Here is a 23,580-nt window from a genome sequence, read left to right on the forward strand (position 1 = left end):
TTTTTTTTTTGTGCACTAACTTCTAATTCCAAACACTACCATGACTCTTGTACGTACTGTGATTTCAGTGACATGCATTTTTTTATTTGCACTAAAAGAGGTGATTTTTAACAAGTGGCTTTATGCACCAATTCTTCAACAGCTCTGCTAATATTTTAAGATAAGACACCTAAGTGTACTTACACTAGTCAAATTTTATAGTTTTTTCTACACCTATTTCTGCTTCCTGCCTTTTTTATTTTCTTCCAATATTTTTGCCCCGTGATTTCCCCACCCAGTCCTCCTCTCTTTCGATTGCTTTTACTTTCGGTGGTGCTTTACCTTCTTGCCTGGTGTGGTAGTGTGGCTGATGGTGGTGTCCTATGGTCTCTCCCCAGGCGGCCGGCTCCCCAAAATCCCTACTATGCACCCGTCCTCATCCGACCCCAGTGGGTCAACTTTAACCAGGCAGCCTAAGTAACGCCATCATGTCTGGCATGCCTGTCACCTGGTGAAGGTTTAAGGTAATCATTATTTTTTGAAGATGTCGAAAAAGACATCATCAGAGCCAGTTCAGTGGAGACTACTGCCCCCTGGGGGCAGTCTGTAAAAAGTACTGCTTTTGTGGAGCAGAATAAAACACACTTTTATGTAATTAGTTTCCAAGCTGAATGTATGTTAATGCTGTTGTCACTTTTCTTAGTGCATGATGACCATTGTATTTTAGCCTTAGTTTTCTATATGCCTTTCAGAATTGCCTAGGCATGGTTTGATGTAGTGTGACTGACTACTGTATTCATATGTTAAATGCTGAATACTACCAAGTGATGCAGTGCTTTGTAGGTGTGGCAGTTAGAGCAACCAAGATTGTTGCCTTTATTCACTACTGATAAATTATAAATATTGGTCCATTTGGGTCAAGTGTAAGAATAGTACAGTTAAGTGGTTAATCTCTTACCCCATGCAATTGTTATCCAAAGTATGTTACGCCTTGTAGACACAGTATTTTTATTTTTCTTAGATTGTTATAAAGAACTTTCTCAGTACAGTAATTTATTTAGTGTACATGTATGTAAATTTTTTTAATACTTGCAATAATTCTAAATTGTGTAAGAGTAATTAGGAGCCTAACATTTTTTTGTGTGCTCCTTGATATTGTCATTTATCTTTAAAATAAATTATCCTTAACTTATGCTCTTTATACTTTGGAAATACAGGTACTGACAATTCCCCCCCACCCCTTCCCAAGTACTATCAAATGCAAATTTCTTAACCACATGAGCTGCAGCGTTGCACAGTACAAGACCACCTCTTTTGGCATGTGTTATCTCGAGAAAGTGAGAACTTAGTGTGTCCACAAGAAAAAGGAGCTGAAAATGGAGTGGATATATTGTTCCTTAATTATAATTCCCCATTTCTACTCCACAGATTCCCCAAGACACAGGTTCTTCCCTTGATTCATTACTGAAAATTTTTATTGTAATATATATAGTACTGTATTGCTTTCCATGTAACTTATAAGTCAGTTGGATATTAAAATGTATTAGTCACCCACTTACTTTATTAGACTGTTAAATAGTTAAAATCCTTTTACAGGCGATACAGAGTGGGAGAGAGCCATTTTGATCTCTTTTCAAAAATAAAATACCATATGAACATTATGCACACTCATTTCTTATCATTATAGCTCTGCAGGGCGAAATATTTGCAACTTTTTGTGCAGTATGAATTTCATGTTCATTTTCTTATATTTTGCAGCACTGTAGCATTGAAACATTATGCCTTTACCTTCTTGTAATGCGTTATTTCCATTCCTTTTGCAAATTATGTACTTAAGGGTAACAATTCCAAGCAGGCATGCAAATGGCTTTACCCTGACAATTTTCTATTTCTGGAAGTGCTTGTTCTTTTGAAAGGTAATTGAAATTTCTTTACTATACAGTCTCTTGTATCATGTTTAGTATATTTTTATACCGTTTATCATATTGCACCAGTTTGCATAATCATCCAGTTCTTGATTTTACTATTGGATTAAGTCTGCAAAGCATGTATTTTTTCCAGTCTTTTGCTATTCCGTTACTACTTACACAAGCTCTCTCACACAGTACCCGTTGCTTTTGTCTTTGAATATTTTCATTTTCTATGCATTAGGAATTGTAGATTTCCAACTGTATTTGCTTATACTGTTGCATCCTGTCATTCCAGTAGTACAGGTATTTTTGTTCACAGTATTTCTGTGGAAAATATCTCAAGTTAATTTGATTTCTGTTCATGAAGGCATTTAGAACTCATTTGCTTTCATTTAATTCACATTAGTTTATCATGTGAGTGTGTCTTATTTTCTAGGACTCAGTTTTATTTTAAGAGAGAGATATTTACATTTATTTTGAACGCTACCCTCTTGTCCCCATCTGCACAAAATGTTGGATGTATTTCATATGATGTAGGAAATGTGAGTCCCCATTTAGCTTAGGAAATGGCTGTCTTGCGTTGTCCATTGGTGAGGAAACTAAACAGTAAACTAATTTCACTGGATAAGTGAAATTTCTTAAATTGAGCTTGTATCAGGTAGTAGGGAAAAAAATTGCAAACCCTACCCCAACATTTAAAGTAAAACTTCGAAATGCTCAATTTGCTCTTAATTTCCCTATCTTTTAATGCTTGAATTCTTCTGCAACTACATTATGTAAGTGTTTATTAGTCCTCCCAATTTTCCAGTGCCACCATTAAATTGACATGAGTTTTACAGTTCTAAACTTAAGCTTTGGGTTTATTTATTAGACATAAATACTGATACAAATTCAAACATTTTTATTTGACAGGTGTACAACAGCATTGGGCTTGGATTCAGTAGACATGACCCAGCTAACCTCGGTAGAAGATTGGTTAGCTTCACTCAAGATGAGCCGTTATGTAGAAAACTTCCAGCGGGCAGGGCTTGCTGATCTTGAAGCTGTGGCTCGTCTAACTCAGCATGACTTGAATCAGCTGGGAATAACGTTAGTTGGTCATCAGAAGAAAATTCTCCAGAGTATACACACCATGCGCACACAGCTGGCCGTCAACATGTCTGAGGGCTTCCTAGTATAGTGCCACTACTCTAGCCGATGCCAACAGTTGGCACTTTGCTAGGGTTTAGTAGTCAGGTGGGCTAAATGCCAGGTCCAGAATGCATGTGATGTCCACTGGCACATCAGTTTGGGCCTGAATTCCATCGTCTACGTGAAAATGTGATAATGATTGAGGGAAAGACAAAAATTGTGTTCAGGATATGGGTTAGAGTGCATTTTTATGTTACTTAAATGAACAATTTGAAAATTATCCATCTTCAAAGTAATTTTTTTTTTAATAGCTCAAATTTACCCTTAATCCTAGAATGCAAAGTAAATGTAGGGGAAGCACGCCTCTGAACAGACAGTGACTGTTTTCCTTGGAAAGTGACCCTAACCCCTCCCATTCTTGTGATATTTTCATGGCCAATGATGTGTTGGAGACAAAACTGTGGTACGCATGTGTGTGGTCTGTAGATGGAATAAACAGCTGTGATCAACTCTGTATAGAGAAAGAGAGTTGGTGAGCTTTCTTGTCACGTCCACGCATTGTACACCACTCCTGAGGTTTGACCCCTTAGTGTAATTGTTGATATTCCATTTGCTGCCAGACCTTATTCTGCCAAAGTCTAGTATTGGTGTTGTCCTTTCTAAAACCCTTTGATGAAACTCTTGGAGACTGTTTCCCCATTTTAAGCTTCTGCCAGCGTCTCACTTTCCACTGAGAGATTGAGTTTTGCCTATTTTTGGTGAACTGCAGTGTCATGTGTGTGTGTGTTAAAGTTGCTCATGCACACAGACTGGAAATTACTTTTAGATGAACATAGAAAAGTTCTTTGCAAAAGATAAAAGTCAAATAACTTCAAGACTGAAGAGTTTGCCAGCCATAAAGGAACTGGAAAGACTGTAGACCAGGAAACGGCCAAGAGAAGAGAGAACCTCCCTCCTGACGCACATATCACTTACCCTTCATATAAACATCCGGCCATTCCCCACTCCCTTTCCTCCCTCCCTCCCTCCCGCAGGACCCAGCTGTTGTAGTCACAAAGCCTTGTTGTTGCTCGAGTCAGATGGCGCAGTGCTGGTAAATGGCTGGGTGTTACTGTTATAGAATATAAAAATTTAAAATTATCATTGTAGGTATATAGAGAAAACTATTTACTCATACACTCATGTAGTATTCAGTGATCATCTTGAGGTCACTGTGTGATTACATATATGAAGGAGTAAATAGAGATGAATACCCAATCATTGGCTAACAAAGCAAGTCTGACTTGATTATAATACCTTTTCAGTGTCTGTCCAGTCATCCCATGGTGTCCTGCACTGTACTACTCCTTTTTGCACAGGTTATAATTTATTTAACAGTACTTGTAACTTTGGCTATATCACACCATTACTTATTATGGGTTACACAGTACAATATTCCAAGTTGCTGTAAAAGTAGTCTTATTTAGCCACAAGATTAATGATTCCTTTGATGTAGCTGCAGACTTATTTACCATTAATTTTATCATTTTAAACCTCCACATAATTTGTGTAGTAAATATCAATTGCATGTTTGTGTATATCTTGTGTGATGGTGTTAGCAAAAAGCCTGTGTTTTGGGAACATGTGTGATGACTAGATAATCAAAATTTTTCGTAGGTATTATTTAGTATTTAGAAGTTTCTACAAAAGCACCAAGCAATACAACAAATGAGAGATATGTAAACTTCCTGTCTTGTTACTACAAAGCAGTGAGTAACAATCAAAAACATCCTTGACTGTGTAGGTAGGTATTTTCATACGTCATACTTCATAATAATAGGAAAAAGCTTAGAATTTAAGTCCCAAAGATGATGATGAAGGAGGAAGGAAGGAGCGAGTATTCCTAGGGAAGTTCCGTGTGTGATAATTTTGGATTCTTGTATTTTGGAAAGGGGAGGGAGATGATGTGGCAAAGTGGTCCACACCCATTTTGCCAGAGTGGGCCACTGGTCTTCACATTCCAAACCCTCTCAGTTATGGTTCCTTGTCAGGGTGTTTGCCACTAGAATTGTTCCTATTAAGATGTAATTCAGCTTGCATAAAGATTTTAGCCAATCATTTTTAGTAGCTTCCAAAAAGTGGTCTTCTATTTGCAGTTGAGTTGCTGCATATTTTGTGAACAGTATTTGTAGTCGTTTGCTTTGAGTCCTTTGGTTACAGGGAATTTTTACGTTCTGATGAAGCCTCAGGGCGACCACTTTCACTGCCTCATCGACAGTTCCGAGAATCAAGCAATCGTCCAGGGCAGCGTAGTGGGAGCATTAGGTCTTTCTGGAGGAAGGCTGTGTATATGGGGGCCGAGAGAGTGAGAATATTTAGTGAGCTGTTGACAGTTTTTGCTGATATTGCTAGATTCAGTGCTCGGAGCAAAGTTTTTAGTTTTTTCCATATTGGGTGATTATGGCATTATTTTCCAGTAATGGTAAGGTTTGGTTGATCAAATCAACGTTAGATCAATGTTGACAGCTCAAGCCTTCCCCTTCTTAAGTCCAAATGCTATCACAGCTGTTGTTTTGCTTTGTGGCGAATTTCCTGACAAACCTCAAGAGACGTGTGTCTTATTTTCTTACTGATGTAGTCTTGCAATTACTTTATATGTCTTCTATTACCATAACTCATAATCTGCGGCATATTCTCCATTATCTTCCCAAATCTTGGGAAAACAAAGATGCTGTATATAATTATATACAGCAAGACAGTTCTATACACAAACATACTCTTCGCAACCTTGGTGTAAACTGTTGAGAAGGCAAAATCAAAATTTATTTCATTCACTGATATTTTAACGATAAAAAGGGAGGTTTTGAAGTTCTGTCTTTCTCTTTAGTTTACTCGTGAAAGTCACACAGAAATCTGTAATGCCTTGAGCACGGAGGACAGCATAGTGTAATTGTTTTATATAATTTTTATTTATTGAGCTGATGCATTGCTAGAAGAGCATATGTTGTGTACTATAATGTTGTATAAAGTTTGTAAAATAGTCAAATATTTTATATTTTTAGTTGGTAAGGTACAAGATCTCCAATTTTGAACTCTTTAATTGTTCGAACATGGAATGTGATTTGTTTTTAGTTTGCTGAAGAAATGGTGGTGCCAATGTGTGCATCAGTGTCTGTGAAGTGAGGGAACTTTGGGGGTTTAGGCTTAAATAAATTTTAGTGATTAAATTCCAAAGTTACTCTTAACATTTATCCCTGGCCCTGCCCCCTAAGATCCAGTGAATGAACCCTCTTTTTTTTTATTTTCTTTTGTATATATAATATATATATATATATACAATTCTGCAGGCATTTTCTTATACAGTACCACGGTTCTTTTTTCAATATTGTAAATGTGTCCCGTACTTTTTATTTTATTTGTATGTATGATGAACATAGTTGCAACAAGAAGAATGTTAAGCTTCTTTGCTAATACTCATGATTTTAAATATGAACTTGATGATTATTTTGTTATACTCATTATAATTTGGTATTATTTGAGATCACACCAATTTTAAGTCAGTTACCGTGACAAATTTGCCAATGTGAGTAATTATTTCAAATAAATTTTAATTATGATTTATGTAAGCTTCATATTGTAACAGTGATTCTATTTGCATTAGGTGAATGCCCTATGACTCTGCTCAAACTGAAGTGTTTGACATGAATCGTAGAGACTGCCAGTGCAACAGCTGTAAATTGTAGCTTTTTCCTAGTCATATCTATTATCCCTCCCTCCAGCCGTGGGGAGATAGAGGCCAGTTATTGCTTGATTTGATGCCCTGACTAAAAATCTTTAAAAACTTTAAAGCTGTTTTGTCACATTGTTCAATTGTTATAATGTGGAAGGTCTCTCCAGCAAAAGAAATCAAAAGTATTTTATGTCCTTTGGCAGAGAATAGCTCTGACTGGTCTCTTTGAGAAATACATGCCCCAGGAGCTTCCTGTATCGCATTTGGCTTTACACTTTTCAGAGATTTATTATTTTATTTCAACTGATCAATAGCGATTCAAAGAGGTTACATCAGAATCCTGGAGCCTTTTTTTCCCTCATCTCTGCGGCATTTTCTGCTGACATATTTGTATTCTGTTCATTCCTAACCTTAAAAAGCAGTTGTATGTGCAAGTTCTTTGTGTTCAAGAAACAATAAAGTTTGACAGAAATACGGGAATGGTAAAGTTTTATTTTATCCATGGCTCAAAAAAATGAAAGGAAAAATTTACTTATTATGAAATATTTAGCATTAAACACTACCAACTTTATGAACATACATCACCTGGACCTCCAAAGAATCAAGGTAAGACAAAAGGTAAGTTTCCAGACAACATGCAAGATATTCATGTATCACTTTATATTTTTATTTAGCATAGCTTTTATAACATTATAAATTAATTTAGTTGAAAATATATTACTGCAACTGTGCACATATTTACAGTTGGTCAGTGAAATAATGTTGGAGAACAAGCATTCTAATCACCCTTCCTATTTTTTTAGTATGAAGTTTTTCTATGTAAACACTTTGTTGGCTTGTGTGGATGGCACGAGGAGAACATCAGAAACATGATGTTAAAGATTGACTTTTTGTTGGCGATAACATCAGTGAAGTGAGTAAGTGAATTACACTGTCCCTCCTCCACTGTGATACTTGGAGTAAATGGACTCACTCTTATTTTCTTTTGTATCAGAATTTACGGCAAAGATATACAACCGTCATATCTCAAAAAAAGATACAAGTGATTCTTGGTCCCCTCCCTTCTTCAACTCTGTAGATAATGATCAAGGTGAGTGGCTCTTGTATCTGGTATGAGCTACATATCGCTACTTGCAAAGACCACTTCATCTCGAATCCAAGTGCCATCATCTATTCGTAAATACAGCCAGGTATAAGAAAGGTGTCTCCAAGAACACTGTCTTGTTCTCGCTTTGTTAAATGGTGAAACAGGAATGTGTGTCATCTGTCATGGATACAGACCATATACTGTACACCCCAGATGAAAGCTGACAAGATAAGGGGCATTGACCTGTCCCTGACATTCAGAAGGAAACTTTTCAGTGCCACAGGTTTTAAAGGAGGCTGTCTGGCACCACTAAACTACCTTTTCCATTTTCTGTCTCTACCTACAAGTCATCACCTATGTGTCCTTTGGATATATCTTCTCTGGGACTCTGGTAGCTACCAAGCATTTGTTGGACAAGAACAGCATCTCCCCCAAGTTTTATATTGAAAATGATTGGCTGTACAAAGAATAATTAATTGACGCTTTCAAGCTGGCCAGGTTAGATGAACGTGAGTTACTCAGCAGTTTCCGATCTGTTACTACAATAATTGGTAGCTGTGACTCAATCTGCTCTTCGTAGATGGGAAGGGGAAAGGAGGCAGTAGAGCATGCTTTCTGGGTTTTCAGTGATACTTTTGCTACCCTCTGAATGGTTCCCTCTACCCGAGCACTGGGATCTTCAGAATTAATAATTTTCTACCAAGAGTTAGGCTCGGCCACACTAGTATAGAGTCCTGCCTTCCAACCATCTCTTCATGTTGAGTCAGGCTGGATGGTTTGAACGCCAACATTTTCCTGTTACCTATATGACTGGGAAGTTGACCTTGAAGGTGCCACATAAATAGCCACGACTTCAAGACTGCTCAACTCGAGAACACTAAACTCAAAAACATTAGGTTCTGAATTTAGTTCTTTAGTAAGTTAGAATTTTATAGCTATAATAAATCCTGGAGTAAGTACCTGATAGTTATCAGGTGCTGATGGGTCGTGACCATGGTGGTAAAGGACGTAGGACTATTGCCTCCTTCCGAGATCTGCAAAGAACCGGAAAGCTCAAATCTTCTTGAGTTATCCCCTCAATGGGGTGCACTGTAGGCATTACTAAAGGCTCTTTGCAGTGTCCCTTCGGCGCCAAGTCGCAACCCCTTTCATTCCTTTTACTGTACCTCCTTTCATATTATCTTTCTTCCATCTTGCTATCCTCCCTCCCCTAACATTTATTTCAAAGTGCAACTGCGAGGTTTTCCTCTTGTTACACCTTTAAAATCTACCTACTCTCCATTTCCTTTCCAGCACTGAATGACCCCATAGGTCCCAGTGCTTGGCCTTTGGCCTAAACTCTATATTCCATTCCATTCCATTCTAAAACATATGGTGAAAAATTTATTTCTTGTTGAAACTTTCCCCAAATGTAGAATAGTTCCCAAATTACACAAGAGTAATATGTGCATTTACATGGATTTCCATGCCTATTTGTAAAACCTTCGTACAGTAATGGTGAATATAGAATCTTCTTCTTCTTCTTTTAACGTGCATTTTTCCCATATACTGAAGTAATCTAGCAATCATTGTATTTAAGTATTTGTTGAAGTTGAGTTTTTTCCAGTTCGGTGTCCACACGTTTTCTTTAATCGTATTTGACATGAACTGATATAAGCGTATGATGCTACGATGGATATTTCACAGATATCCAACTATGAGTACACTGAATTATTTCATTGGAAACTTTATTTCCACATATATTTAACGGGTATCGTAATGGTCTATGCTTAATTTTTACAAAGGAAGTTTTATGTAAATATTTGTGTTCAGGTGAAACTCGACTACTTATCAAACACACCACAGTAGAGACATGACGCATTATTTATTTATTTGTATTATTATAAATGATCATTAAGGGCTTTTTATCAACAGAGTGTGACATTTCGTATAGAGAATAATTATGATGGAAATTCTCTCTCTCTCTCTCTCTCTCTCTCTCTCTCTCTCTCTCTCTCTCTCTCTCTCTCTCTCTCGATGGGATTAGGTAGACGAATACCCACTGATCTGTCAGCTCACATTATATGACCAAGGCAGCCATAGTTGTCTAGTGGTAACTAAATTTCATGGAACTGTATATAGACAGAAATGAATAACCTTCACAACAGTTTATTAGAAAGTGACGTAATAGGTCTTCCATAAGCCCCTGGATCTTGAAAAAAAATTCGGGGGCGGGGAGAGAATTCATATTATGTAAGGTATGCGTGGAAATGTGCATTATCACGGCTCAAGGAATTGTGTGTGTGTGTATATATATGTGTATATATATATATATATATATATATATATATATATATATATATATATATATATATATATATATATATATTGCTTTTGCAGCGGATTCACTGAAGGTAACATCAGAGATCTTCCATAAGCAAGTGGTTCTGAGACCAAAATGCAGATGGCGCTACTTATATTACAAGGACACTAAAACAGATCAATGACAGTTGCTATACTTCCCCTATATATCTTCCATTTTCCTTGTGGTGAACCCAAGTGAGAGGATGCTTTTCGTGCTTTTGCTATTTTGCCAGGCTCGTGTGGAAGGAAAACTGACGTTCTTATAGGGGAGAGTGTTCGTTCTATTAGACTTTACAAGTATTTAATCTACAACGTAAGGTTAGTTTCACGAGGAGCTTTAAATGGATTTTGCAAAGCAATTTACACAAGTGTTTATGATGTCAATCAAATTTCAAGCACAAGTTTAATAAGTACTATTGTAGCTAGATGGGGGGGAAACCTTTCTTCGTGTAAAAAGTTTTTACCCTACTACCTAAAATCAAGAAGCTATTTATCATTTGATTAAATATCAGTGACATTAGCAAACTATTAAAACTCAATACAAATGTATTCAAATTTTCCTACCCAGATTGAGACTAACAAGTCCCCCTCCCCCTTTCTTGCACACGGCCTAGTTGATTTTAACTGTAACTCTGTCAATTCAAATTTCCTAGAAATTTAAGTTGTCACATTTCCTTGAAGTCTGCAGTTCTTTGCAGTATAATCACTTGCATTCAGGAGTTCATGTTCTTTGGTTCACCGCTAAGCTTTGGTGCGAAATTCAAAGATTGTTGTAGTTAAGTTTTTTTGTCTAGAAAACTCAGATCAAGCAAATGTCGGAACAGTGTGTTAAATGCATATCTGTAAACCTGGTTTTAATTTGCAGCCAGTCGTATTTTGTCCACGGTATTTACGTGACTTACTGGTCAAAGTTCAATAAAGCGTCAAAGCTTGAAACATAGATATGATCAGGGCCCATATTTCTGAAAGGTGAATAGGCTTCTGAACCCTACGTCCATGCAGACTTTAAAAAGTTAACAAATATGTAGGTTACCAATGTTGGATCTAAAACGTCAGCCGTGTCGTCAAACTTTAACCCAAAAAAGTGTTGTGTCCTATAGTGTGAATTAAATGTTCAGTTAAACCAGTTTTGATAGTCACTTCGTGAAAATTCTAAACCAATTATTGATAGCTGAAGTCAGGGTTGGCATAATTCGGTAGTGTTTGAAATGGTTGAAGAAAAATCAGTGCAATGAAATGTAACAGGTATTCCTATAATTACATTGCCAAGGCACACTTCAGTTTCATTTACATAATACCGTAGTATTCGATGAAGATCAAAGCCTGCGTATAGTAGGGCTGTCAGTTCAAACTAGAAAAGGTTAGGCTAAGGGAAGGTTTGGTTAGAGTGCATCCACAGAAATAGGTCTAACATGCACACCTCTTTTGCGCTTTTACCAATTTACTATTGTAAGTAGTGAGTAATGGTAGCAGAATTGTGTGCTTTTCACTCCTGTATCAAGAGCTTAATAAACGGTGCTTTGTGATTGCTTGAGAATTCTACTGTACAATGACTTATTGGTTAACGTTAACCTAATATGATTATCAATGACATCCCATGATGTCTGCTATTTGTGCCATGCGGACGGGGGAAGGATGGCGCCTGGGTAGTAATACATTTTATAATACACATGGGCACAAGAAATGAGTGTCTTGGAGTGACAATGAAAACCTGCAAGACGTGAATCGGATCTGCTATGTGTTGTTAATTGGAGAGTGCTGAAAAAAGTGGAAAACTTAGATACATTGGTGCTGAACCATTACAGATAATTAATCATTTCTGTAAATGTTGGGGTGAAGGAAATGGTTGTCAGAGAGACTGGTACTCGATGCTTACACATCAAATTCATATACTAGTGTAGTAAAGAAGCCCTATGAAGAATCTTCTGATTTTTAGGTCTGCAGATAGAGCAGAACTAGAAGAGAGAGAGAGAGAGAGAGAGAGAGAGAGAGAGAGAGAGAGAGAGAGGCGGCTTAGGGAGGAGATAAAGTTGCTAACAACAAATTTAGAGAACATTTATGAATTCTGAGACTTGGGGGCGGAAATGTATGTATATGAATAAACAGTAGTATGTTGACACTGTAACAATTAGAAAGTTATGCTGTCAACCAGAATGTATTAAGTGATTAGCTATTAACTAGCGGACTACCACAAGTATAGTCAATTGTATTTTCCCTCGGAGCTGGAAGAGCCCACTCTCTAAGCGGACTCTTGATACACTCATGGAACTGACAGCCCTTGCTGGGTTACGCTTTACTCTCTGACTCGATTTGGCTTTACTGCTTTGGTTTCCCTTCGAAAGATTTGTGAAAATATTCTCATGACTAAATACGAAATGTTTATGGACATTTTGTTAGTTTTTCTAGTATCTGTTGCTACTTCGGCCCGCAAGTTTGTGAATCTAGTTTTGGTTCTGGGAGTTCGTTCGTTCGTCCGTTCTTCTGGTGGGCCCGTTTTAATCCAGAATCTTATTTTCATTTTTCATTCCAGGAGGTTCATTTGTTTGTTAAAAGGCTTACCGTTTACTTCCGTCTAGAAGTAGAAAAGTTTGAAATTTCGTTTTGGTTTTGAGTAATCGTAGATGAAGGAAGCCATTTTTTTTTTCATGCCTCCTGTATTTTTAAATGTTTACTAAATTTTTGTCCCGCACCATTCCCCCATGTAGTTGAAGCTTAAGATATTTTCAAAATCCTCGCCGAATAAAAGCAGTTTTCATAATTAAAAAAAAAACTGCTAGAAAATATATCGTGTGGATACAGGCCAGCTGCTTACCCTTGATATTTTCACTGTTCAATTTGATGTTTTATCAACATTGGTAAGGAAAGTGTTACGTGTCTAGTTCTGACCAGCTAATCTGGAACGATAGTTTTTCATTTTTTTGTTCGTCAGTGAAGACTTACCTCATTACTACAGCCTGCTGAGCCTGTACAAAATTTTCCATATTGATCAATGCAAACTGGTTTTTCAACTAACAAGTAGTTAAACATTTACTTGATAAATATAAGAAATCAGTTGAAAATAGGTGAAAATATGGCTTTTGGTTGTTTTTAAGCCCTTCCCTTCAAACTTTCAGAATATGCAAAGAAAGACGTCTGAAAAATGGTAATTACGGTTTTGTATTTACGTAAATGTAAATAGAAATAATGGCTGTCCTAGCCAACCATATTGATATTGGTAAATCACTAACACTATAGTGTCGGACGTGAAGCTGTAAATAATATTTTTTGGTGAATTGGTGTAAAGTAGAAATTATTCACTAAAGGATCCACTTAAGCTGAACTATTAATGTCCGTTATCGGATGATTTGACTATAAATGGTCTTGGCTTTATAAAACTTGGCAAGACGGTTTGGGTACTAAATCTCCTTTGTGGATGATTCAGCGCACAAGTATGTAGGTACCTTTGCATTGTAACGTGTACTGGTGTCCACAGCTTCTAGCTCGGTATTTTGTATTTAGTATTTGGTTGATCAAATCAAGACTCTTAGGATGCCAAGTTGATTGAAATGTTCCCCAACCTGGCTGCGAAGGCCTCATTACAAATTCAAAGTATTTTTTGGTATATTAATCATCGTGCTGTGGGATTGGATGGTTTTCTGGGTAAAAAAAGTTGGGGGGGTGGTTATGCCTCCAGCGAATTACCTGTACAAATCTTGTTTTCTGACGCATTTTAATGGTAAATTTTGAGGCCTGAGACACATGAATGTGAAGTCTTATGACGCACGTCAGTTCAAGCGTTGGCAGTTACAATTGTTTGTGAACCCTCCTGCAGAATCTTTTTACCCAATTCAGTATTAGCCCAATCAGCCTCATTTTTAGGGGTTAATCGGGGTTACATTTAAACTCCGTCAGCCTCGCCCCTCTAAATATAATTTGAAACCAGAATTATAAGGGTCTTGGGGCGAGTCTCATCGAACTTAGCATTAATAATACTAGTGAAAGACTCGACTACCATTTGTTTCTGAGGTAATGGGGAGGATTGTGCTCATATTTCCGTGCTAACGTTCATCAAGGAATTCACGAATTCCTGAGTGCAACAGTCACAAGCTTTGTTGCATTCTGCTCCAAATAAAATGCTTATTATAGACGACGTTTTAATTTATGTACTAATGCCATCTTTATACACTAAACTGCTGACTGCGAATATATGGGTATTTTTTCTTGAATTTTAATGTTCCAATTATTGCCCTGCGTCGAGTACTATAGACGGTACTACTGTGCATTTCAGGGCCGTGTCTAATTGATTTTCGTCGATAAAATCTTACCAAAGCATCGGATTTGGATCATATTTTGGAAATAGCTATTTGAAGCCACAGCCTAATTGGCAAAAATGTGCAGTGATGTCTAATGTGGGTAATTAAGGCACTTATCAGAATAAATCAAGGAAATTTAAGGAAACAGCTAAATCCAGCAAGTTTGTAGATCGAGGCTAGTAAAACGTCATTACTGAAGGCCTTCCCACTCACTGACGTACTTTACTAGGCAACCTGCCCATATACTTATGAATGAAGACTCAGATGTTGGTAGTAGTAGTAATAGTAGTAGTATAAGGAATTCTGATATTGTTTCACACACAAACATCTACCATACATTCTCTCTCACATCTTTTCGATGAGCCCCAAAGTAGAGCAAAATGAGGGAATGGGCGTCAAATGAGAATACTGATTGTGTAATACTGTTCCATGGCGCAATTCACGTTTCCTTTAACTTGAAATATGCACCAAGTCTTACAGTAACACTGTGAAAACCATAAATTGTTACCCTGGAGTTTCTGTCGCTTCATATTGTCTCCTAGAAAGTTGCGGTTCACGTGAACCTGCTTAGTCCTGCTAAATGAATGTAACATAACGCAAGTGTTCTAACCACAACCTCCTTAATGCATGATCAGTCCCATAATAAATCCACAGTGCTTGGTATAAGCACGCTACTCCCCCTTCATTATTTTATTTCTGTGCCTCTGTGTCAGTTTTGTTGTTTCTATAAGCCTGATTCATTTACTTGAAACTGACACTGATGTTTGTTGTAGGGTTGTTGAGTAGTTATCGGTGAGTCAATGTATTCCCGGTTTTATCTATTTATTCTTTTATGGATCTGAAGTTACTCATTCGTTCAATTTTCAGTTATTTTGATCATTTCATTTACATCGTTTATTATATATTTCATTTAATCATAACTACATTGCAGTGCTGAATGATAGGCTACTCGTAACTCATAGTCCAAGCCAAGGTTCCCCTTGGGCCAGGGTTCCAGCTAACCTAAATTAAGCAATATTATGAGAACATTTTAATCCATTTGATATTTTAAATTTATATTATCTTAGTTTTGGTATCTTAAATGGTGATAACCTACCCAAGCAATTACTAAGGTAATTTATATTTTGTACAAGAGGGTCAAATATTTGTGTTTATACAAATCATTATCATGCTACTGGAACGTGAACCCCGCTGTTACGTCTGATGTCATAGTTTACGTAATCCACTAATCCATTTTATAGTAGTTATCTTACAGTTTTGATAATTATCATTTCTCAAAGGTATTGCTTATTGTGTCAAATATTTGTGTTTGCATCATTGTATTGCTAATTACGTTTGATGTTATAGTTTGTCACAACTAGCCTCTTTCTGGGTGCTTACTAAAGCAAAGTTTCCCTTTAATTTCTTTTATTTACTCGGATAATTGCATTAATTATCAACATTAGACATCACTGCATATTTTTTCATATTAGGCTGTGGCTTCAAATTGCTATTTCCAAAATACGATCCAAATCCGATGCTTTGGTAAGATTTTATCGACGAAAATCAATTAGTCACGGCCCTGAAATGCACAGTAGTATTTTTTCAGCTTTCATTGTCCCTTTTCATTCTCTTTCTTGGGACCCTTGTTCACCAACGATTTACTACCTCGTTCAGCTATAAGAACATTCTTATAATTAACCAGTTTCGCAGTGTCTCGAGCTACCCTCTACCCTATCTGCTCTCTCGCTTCCGCCTACACAGACGTGAACTTAGTACTCGGCAAAATCTCGCCCTGATACGTTTATGTGAATCCAAATGGATCACCCAATCCTGCAGGTGTACGGCAATACGTTGCCCCAACTGACACAGAATGCGCATGCAAAGTGACTTGTAGGTGAAAGTTTTTTTTTTTCTTGTAGGTAATTTCGCGTATACTCGGTGCGTGGTTGACCTCCACCCCTACCATCTCTCTCTCATTCTCTCTCTCTCTCTCGAAAATAGCAAAATACCGACTTGAGGAGAAAAAAGATAAGAGGTGGTGTGAAAACTTAGACAAAACTGTCGAAGGGTAAATCTATACAAAAGTCCCCCATTAAAAGTTTTCATTGTACCTCGTTTTCTTTAGCAGTTTGTTTGAGAGACTAGTTTCAGTACTGTGTTTAGACTTCTGTCATTCGGGTTTAGTGAAAATGAATTGCTTTTATTTAACTTAGGATACGACTTAATATTTACATTATAATCATTATCTTACTTCCACAGAAAAGCTACGCGGGTCGCCGTGTTTGGTACCAACCCCTCGGGGATAAACCTAAAAACAGACAAAATTAAATGATCTCACCTGTACTGAATTATGTGCACTATTCTATATTGTTCAAAATTTTTTATAAATAAACAGTGTCTCCGTGCGGAGCTCTTGTGTAGAATTACCCCAAACGGCCTTGTAAGAAATATTCTGACCAAACGAAACGTGCTGAACAAATTACTTGAATCTGAAAGCTCTTTCACTGTCAACATTAAATTTAGCTCTAGCAGTAACACTGCAAAGGCTAAAGGAATTTTGTGGCTGGGTTTCCTACCATCATGAGTTAATAATTTCAAGTTTTCACATGAATCCTATATATCAGTTTGGTCTGGTGTTTTAAAGGCGATATATAACGTAGGTCATCTTTACCATGTTTTAAGAGAGCTTTGGGGGATAAAGATAGGCATACTTATCACAATACCGAGATTTTAGTCCATCATAAGATGCTGCATCTCTGGAAAATAGCTAAAGTACCACCCAATCTGCTCTTACAGGGGTTGGCCTTCCCACTGTATTCCGTTAAATACTTCGTTCTAAAAATTCTTTTAAATTTTATAAATAGTTTTGGTGCTAACTGCGAGTCTGGAGGTAATCCATCCAATCATAAAATGATCGTGTAGAATATTTGCCAAAACTAATCGAAGGTGGAACTGATATATATATATATATATATTATATATATATATATATATATATATTATATATATATATATATATGACTATAAAAAAAAATATCGTTGTTGTAGACCTGGAAGTTAATCGTTAACGGGTTTTCTCTATAAGATTTATTTTGTATTTGTGACTTGATTTGAGAATTTAGTAAGTACAGTAGGGAGTGGTAGGTTTGCAGTGTGTTAGGCGTATGTTCTCGAAGTGGCTTTAGTCCTACTTAAATCACTGGTAGGAATTAATAATGCTGTAGTGAATTATGCATGTATGAGGACAACTAATGGTTTAAACTGTTCATACCTACGGTTCAGGAGTAGTTGATTAGAATACTTTTCTTCGTGCACTGTGATTACTGGCATTGTAACTATTTTCTTGTATCTTGTTTCAAATGAGTGGTCACTTTGTCCTTGGGAAGGTAGTGTTTTTTGAACCCCAATTTTCTTTAATACTTCTGATTTAATTCGCATTATTTTGAACGGTGTTTTGCAGCTGTTAGTCACATTTCAATACTTAAGCTCTTAAATTCGCTGTCAAAATTCGCCTAAAGCTCCTGTTTCTTTGTCATTCTTTAGGAAGTCACTTTACCTAAATGCTACAGTCATTTCTATCTGTTCGTTCTTGTCTTTTTATAAATATTTTACTATGTACCAAGTTTATCAGTGTTTTGGACAGCTTGTTGTTCTCTAGCGAGATGTTTTTTTTTTATACTGATCTTCATTTGGTAGCACAATGTGACACGGCTCTAGTTTAGCTATGTAAAGAGAAATAAGGCCACATTTATGATAGTTAACTGTGATAGTATTATGTTTTACTTAGCTCCCATAATTCGTATAGTTTTTGTTTGTCGTTTATTTGCACACTTCGACCCCACATGTTACTTGGGAGGCAGTATCTCACGGGTAAACTGTAATCCAGTTCATTTTCCCGTGACTAACTGGATTCTCTCGATGTGGGCATATTAAGGCACTTGAACACGTAATTTTGTAAAGCTATATTTTTTAGATGGAACCAACTTCCACTTCACTTATTTGTGCAGTTGCATTTTGTGTAACAAATCCAGTTTGTTTCGTTATTAATCTTTTGCTATCGTGAGTTAATTGTTACCAATGGAGTTAGAGCTCTTGCCATTCATGATGACTTTCGTTTCTGTACTTAAACAACTGTTCTTTATTTGTTCTTTTCATGATTTTCCAGTTTGGTACCTCCCCGTTGGAGTTTTGGGTTACTGTGTGAAGAAAGGCAACCGGATTGTATAAGTGACATGGTATTTATCTTACCCAGCCATGTAGAGGGCATCGTGTCTTATTCGACGGTACCCAGCGGATCAAGGCTTAGAAGTATTTACGTTGCAGCACATCAAGGAATTACATGAAAGGATGTCTTAAATAGCAGTAAGTAGATAATGTCGGTTGGTTTAGCAACCCCCCACCCCTAAATTCAGGAATAAATACAATGTCTGGCAACTCAGCTGTTCAAAATGACTGTCAAATTGTATAATTCATGTTCATAAGTGAGACTTGACTAATTTAAAACTTTATTCTTAATACTTCTCAATTTTACATTCTCCATTCATCAAACTGAATAATGATTAATAATTTCTATATTCTGAGCCAAGGAGTAAATAACTTTAATTCAATTAAGATAAATTATTCTATTACTAAAAATGTTATAGTAACGATTTTACATTGCGAAAAATTGAAAATAAAAGTTGTAAACATGGTTCTCTTTAGATATTGTTTACAGTTTACCCAGGATGATCGGTAATATTTTTGTGTCATTGGGCTCCATAGATTCTGGTACTCAGTCTTATTTGCTTTTCTTATTTTGCTTAAATGCTCTTAATGTTTTTTAAACTAATTTGTTACTTGAGGAGTTCGATACAGAAGTTTTAACAGAATCTCTCTCTCTCTGTACTTGTAACCATACGTATAAGAACGTTAACGATTGTTTCTGATTTTCAGATTGTCGATCTTCGACCAAGAGACAATATCCCTACACCGCCGTGGATGATACTCGTATCAAGCTCTCGTCCTGCAACAAATGTTGGACTCTACAAAATAAGAAACCCAAGTAAGGGATCATAATACTCGTCTTGATTGACTCCTACTGTAGATACCCTTGCATTTCTAATTAAGATGATGATCTTAGCTTTCCTTTAACCTTTTCACCTCATTCTCTTAATATCAAATTAAATTTCAATGTCTTTTCAGTGATTATCACATCATGGGTTTGAATTCCTCTCTGGCTGTGGTGGTCGTTCAGTTTGATGGTGGTGGGTCCTGTACTAAAAACACGAAGGATAAAAGCAGCTTAAATTTGATGATGAATGTCAGCACAGTAGCAAAATGACTAACATATGGTTGAAAGAAACTCCATATCTTACTTTCTAGCTGCAAGGTGAGACTAACAAATCTGTCACAATATTTATGGGTCTAGATGGGAAGTGGCTGTTTTGTCTCATATTTATAATATGGTGTGATTAAATTATTGAATAAAAGAAATATAAAATTTATTGACATCTTGGAAGGGTGGTTCACAACAAACCGCACGCAAGTTGTGGAAGCGGTCAGGTAGAGCTTTTGTTTACACGCTTCGTCATCTCCGTTTTGGAAAATGGCGCTTCTCTCAGATGCTGCAAGGATAAATTTCTCTAAATGACGCTCTGGATTCTCCTTACTGTGTAAAGTGACAGGAATTGACATAAGCTGCCTTCTGTCGGTCTACTCGACTGTCTACCTGTCATGCTGTCTTTCTTTTACCTTCGTCATACATAAACATTGACCACTAAAACTATTGCTATGCACCCCTTTTTTGTGTGGTACAATAGTTGCCCACCTCCTTTATTTCTCTACTTGATTAGCAATTGGAAATATCCTACCAGCAAACTCTTGCAGTAGTATGTCTCCCAGTCTTTCGTTTTATCATCCGTCCGCACAGTACAAGTTCTACTGAACTCCAGTACTTGTAGCATCCAAAAGCCTGCTCCAGGCCATTAAATGCCTTTTGCTGAGGTTCCTTCCACTCTATCATGTTCAGTCGTCCCTTCTTCAAGAGTCTGGCCAAAGGCACTGCTTGATTTGAGTAATTGTTTACAAACTAATTGCAGTAGCTTGTCAAACCTAGGAATGATCTCACTTGCCTCTTGGTTGTGCTGTGTCCTGGAGTTTTATTAACTTTGCTTAAACCACGGTGATCTTATTGCAGCTTACCATGAGTCGTGAGAAATTCCACTTTGCTCTGTCTCTTACTCTCTGGAATAGGTCCTTAGGACCCTGCCTCTTGTAGCAAAATCTACCATTTGGATGTACACTCGGCATGAAGATACAGTTTTTAAATCTTCGGACATACAGTATATTGCTCAATAATGCGACATCTGGCAACTTTAGAAAGGGAGGGCTTACTGTCTTAGTGTGTTGGTTTTTGTGCCCCTTTCTGATTCTGACATCATTGATATAAATGTAGCTTTACAGCGTTCAAGTTGTAATTTGCAGCGACAGTTCTGAGCAAAATAAAAAACAGCTATACAAATGAATTTATGACACCACAATGAACACTCTTGAAATCAAGAGTTAAATTTGAGCAACGTGGGAACAATAAAGGAACGAATGCAATGTTGATTACACACGCACACACACACACCATCAACATCTTTCCCAACAGTCTTGCTTTTATGAGATTTTACCCTAGTATGTGCTGTCCATTGCAACGTCAAACTTGTGTTGCAAGTTCATGCAGAACGCTCTTGCAGATTTAAATGACATTTACCGTAGCTGTCCTATTTACCAAGCTGACTTTTAACACCTGCTGGAAAATTTTACCTCGTATGATGATGCGATGGTCGTTCTGATAAAGAGTACTACACCGGTGCAACTATCTTTTAATCTCTAGCGTCATCTGAAAGATTACAATGCTTGGTGACTCAGATTTAACATATATGATATAATTTGCATTGTATTTTCGTATTCTAGAGTAAATTTACCGAGATTGTGTTTTTCTGTAAGAAAAAAATAAAAAATTCGATGAACCTAAAGAAAAGTATTTCATTTCTTCACTTGCCCCTCTCTGGCGATATAGGTCATGTCTACAGCCATTCTTAAACACCTCTTCTTTGCTGGTGCTAGGTACAGTCCATTGGCAAATGTTACTTCAGAATCCAACCACCTGTTGGTTTTACGGTGAAATAAGCATCGACATATAATGTGTCATGTCTTTAATTTAGCGTACTTCACCAACCATGCCGTGAAAAACTTCGATAATCAAACTTGAAAAGTTTCTTCATCCTTTATCCTGAATTCTGTCATTCTTGGCTCTCACCCACTGCTTTGCTGAGGTAGGATCCTTCTACTAGGCTTATTTCATCTAATCTGCTCCTACTCCTGGGATGCTAGAAGCTACTGCCAATGACCTAATGCTGCATTTCTTCTGCTGAATTTTGGATCTGGTCACATCTGCTGCTGTCTCGGTACTTACCTTCTCCAGATCCATCCCTGCATCACTTTCTTCTGGTTTGTGCCTTTGTGTTTCGACAGCTTTCTTGACTATCTCGGCCTTAGCTTTGTTAATTTCTTCACGGTCCTTTATGCCTGGAATGCTTCCAGGGATGATGTCAATAGGAACACACCTTGTAACTCTTCCCCATAGCATGGGGTGTTTTCATAAATCTTTGCAACCAAGGTACCTGTTGATGTGCATTGAGTGCATATAACCATTATTAGAATCACACTGGTCGTCAGTTACCAAACTTTCGCTACAACTGGACTTGTACATCCGGTATCTTGTAGCACAGCTATCTTCTTGCCTACACACGCTTCGTTAACTATCAAATTATAGCGTGTCTGTTCCGCAGATCTGCATGATTGTTTTTATCAGTGTTTGGTATGTGACTTGTTTGTATGGAAACAACTTTGAGATTTTTACTCTTTCAATCAAGAGATTAAATTTTGAGCATCGTATAATTTTACATATATTGAAATTCTTGAGATTTAAACTTTAGCATTCTATTTTTTTAACATATAAACCAGTTTTGTCTGCAGGTAATATCAAATATTTCTTCTGAATAATCCTTAATTCACGCATTCTTTTACATATAAATAAATTGTCTTGTCTGCAGGTAATGTCAAATAATTCACTGATGGCACTCAGAAGGTTTTTCTTTGTTATTGGGAGGTTTGTTGATTTTATTTACTTGAAAATTGCATAATTCATAATTCAATCACTAATAATTTTAATTCATTTTGGTCAAGGTATTTTTTGCTATAAAACAAAATTACAGCCTTTAAAAGAATATAGATGAAGATAAAGTCATGGTTGTATTTATTAGTGGAACTGGTATACTATTATTGTTAACCTCTTTTCAGGGCTCCAGTACTAAAGTGTTAGTCTGCCCCTACGCTAACTGAAGTCATGGACAAATTTTCTACAGGAAGGTTTAAAGTTGGAGTGTAAGAAATGGTAGGGAGTCTTGAGTTTTGATAACTACCTAGTGAACTTTGTGTAGGTGGTTGCAGACCATTTCGTAGAGTAAATTTGGCAACGGTACCAATTTTCTAAATTGTATAAATGTATTAGCCGCACCGACTTTGCAGTTGAGGGTATATAATATTTTGGTAGGACTGAAATACGGTCTAACCTGCGCTTTGTTCTCATTAAACGAATAAAAGTAACTATAAAGAACGTGTGGTTTATTCCTTTCTCTTTAATTGTGAAGATTCAAGCAATCTTGAATCGTCCAGAAAAATCCATTACAACTGCCCTGGATTACCGGCCTTAGATCTGCCTCAGGAACTTTCTTACATTGTGCGGTCCCACTGCACACTATATCGTTGTACATCTGGCGATCTTCAGTCTCCTCAGAATCGGTTCCTTTCTTACACTGTGCACACTATATTGTTGTACATCTGGCGATCTTCTTCCATCTCCTCAGGACTTCTTCCAATCTCTCCTTCTACATCTAGGGATGATCTTCCATCTCAGTTCCTTTCTTTTGTTCAGTCCCACTGCACTCTCTCATTCTACATTTGGCGATCTTCTTCCATCTCCAGAGTTCTTTTCTTACATTGTTCAGTCCCACTGCACTCTCACATCTGGCGATCTTCTTCCATCTGTCAGAACTCGTACAAGTCCCACCGCAAAACAAGGATGATCTTCCATCTCAGTTCCTTTCTTTTGTTTAGCTA

The 23,580-nt window shown here is 37.0% G+C and overlaps 1 protein-coding gene and 1 long non-coding RNA gene across 13 annotated transcripts in view; both read left to right on the plus strand.

Annotated features, from left to right (window-relative positions):
* Eph (Eph receptor tyrosine kinase) overlaps positions 1-7,209 on the plus strand; it is a 1,032,492-nt gene extending 1,025,283 nt beyond the window's left edge. For 10 of the 11 annotated variants that reach the window (XM_067103458.1, XM_067103461.1, XM_067103465.1 and 7 more), the window contains one exon: positions 2,802-7,209. In XM_067103458.1, coding sequence (XP_066959559.1) covers positions 2,802-3,069 — 268 coding nt within the window. In that variant the 3' untranslated portion in view covers positions 3,070-7,209. Of the gene's footprint in view, positions 1-377; positions 504-2,801 lie in introns of all 11 variants that reach the window. The other variant, XM_067103469.1, reaches the window with a different exon arrangement.
* Positions 7,210-10,349: 3,140 nt separating this feature from the next.
* LOC136838974 (uncharacterized) lies at positions 10,350-23,077 on the plus strand. 2 transcript variants are annotated; one of them, XR_010853166.1, is made up of 6 exons: positions 10,350-10,477; positions 18,599-18,795; positions 19,366-19,474; positions 19,615-19,801; positions 22,515-22,570; positions 22,762-23,077. It is a non-coding gene; the product is annotated as an uncharacterized lncRNA (long non-coding RNA). The 2 variants fall into 2 exon arrangements; XR_010853165.1 differs by lacking the exon at positions 22,515-22,570.
* The last annotated feature ends 503 nt before the right edge of the window (positions 23,078-23,580 follow it).

The sequence above is a fragment of the Macrobrachium rosenbergii genome, chromosome 5, assembly GCF_040412425.1.
Source record: "Macrobrachium rosenbergii isolate ZJJX-2024 chromosome 5, ASM4041242v1, whole genome shotgun sequence".
Taxonomy (NCBI): Eukaryota; Metazoa; Arthropoda; class Malacostraca; order Decapoda; family Palaemonidae; genus Macrobrachium; species Macrobrachium rosenbergii.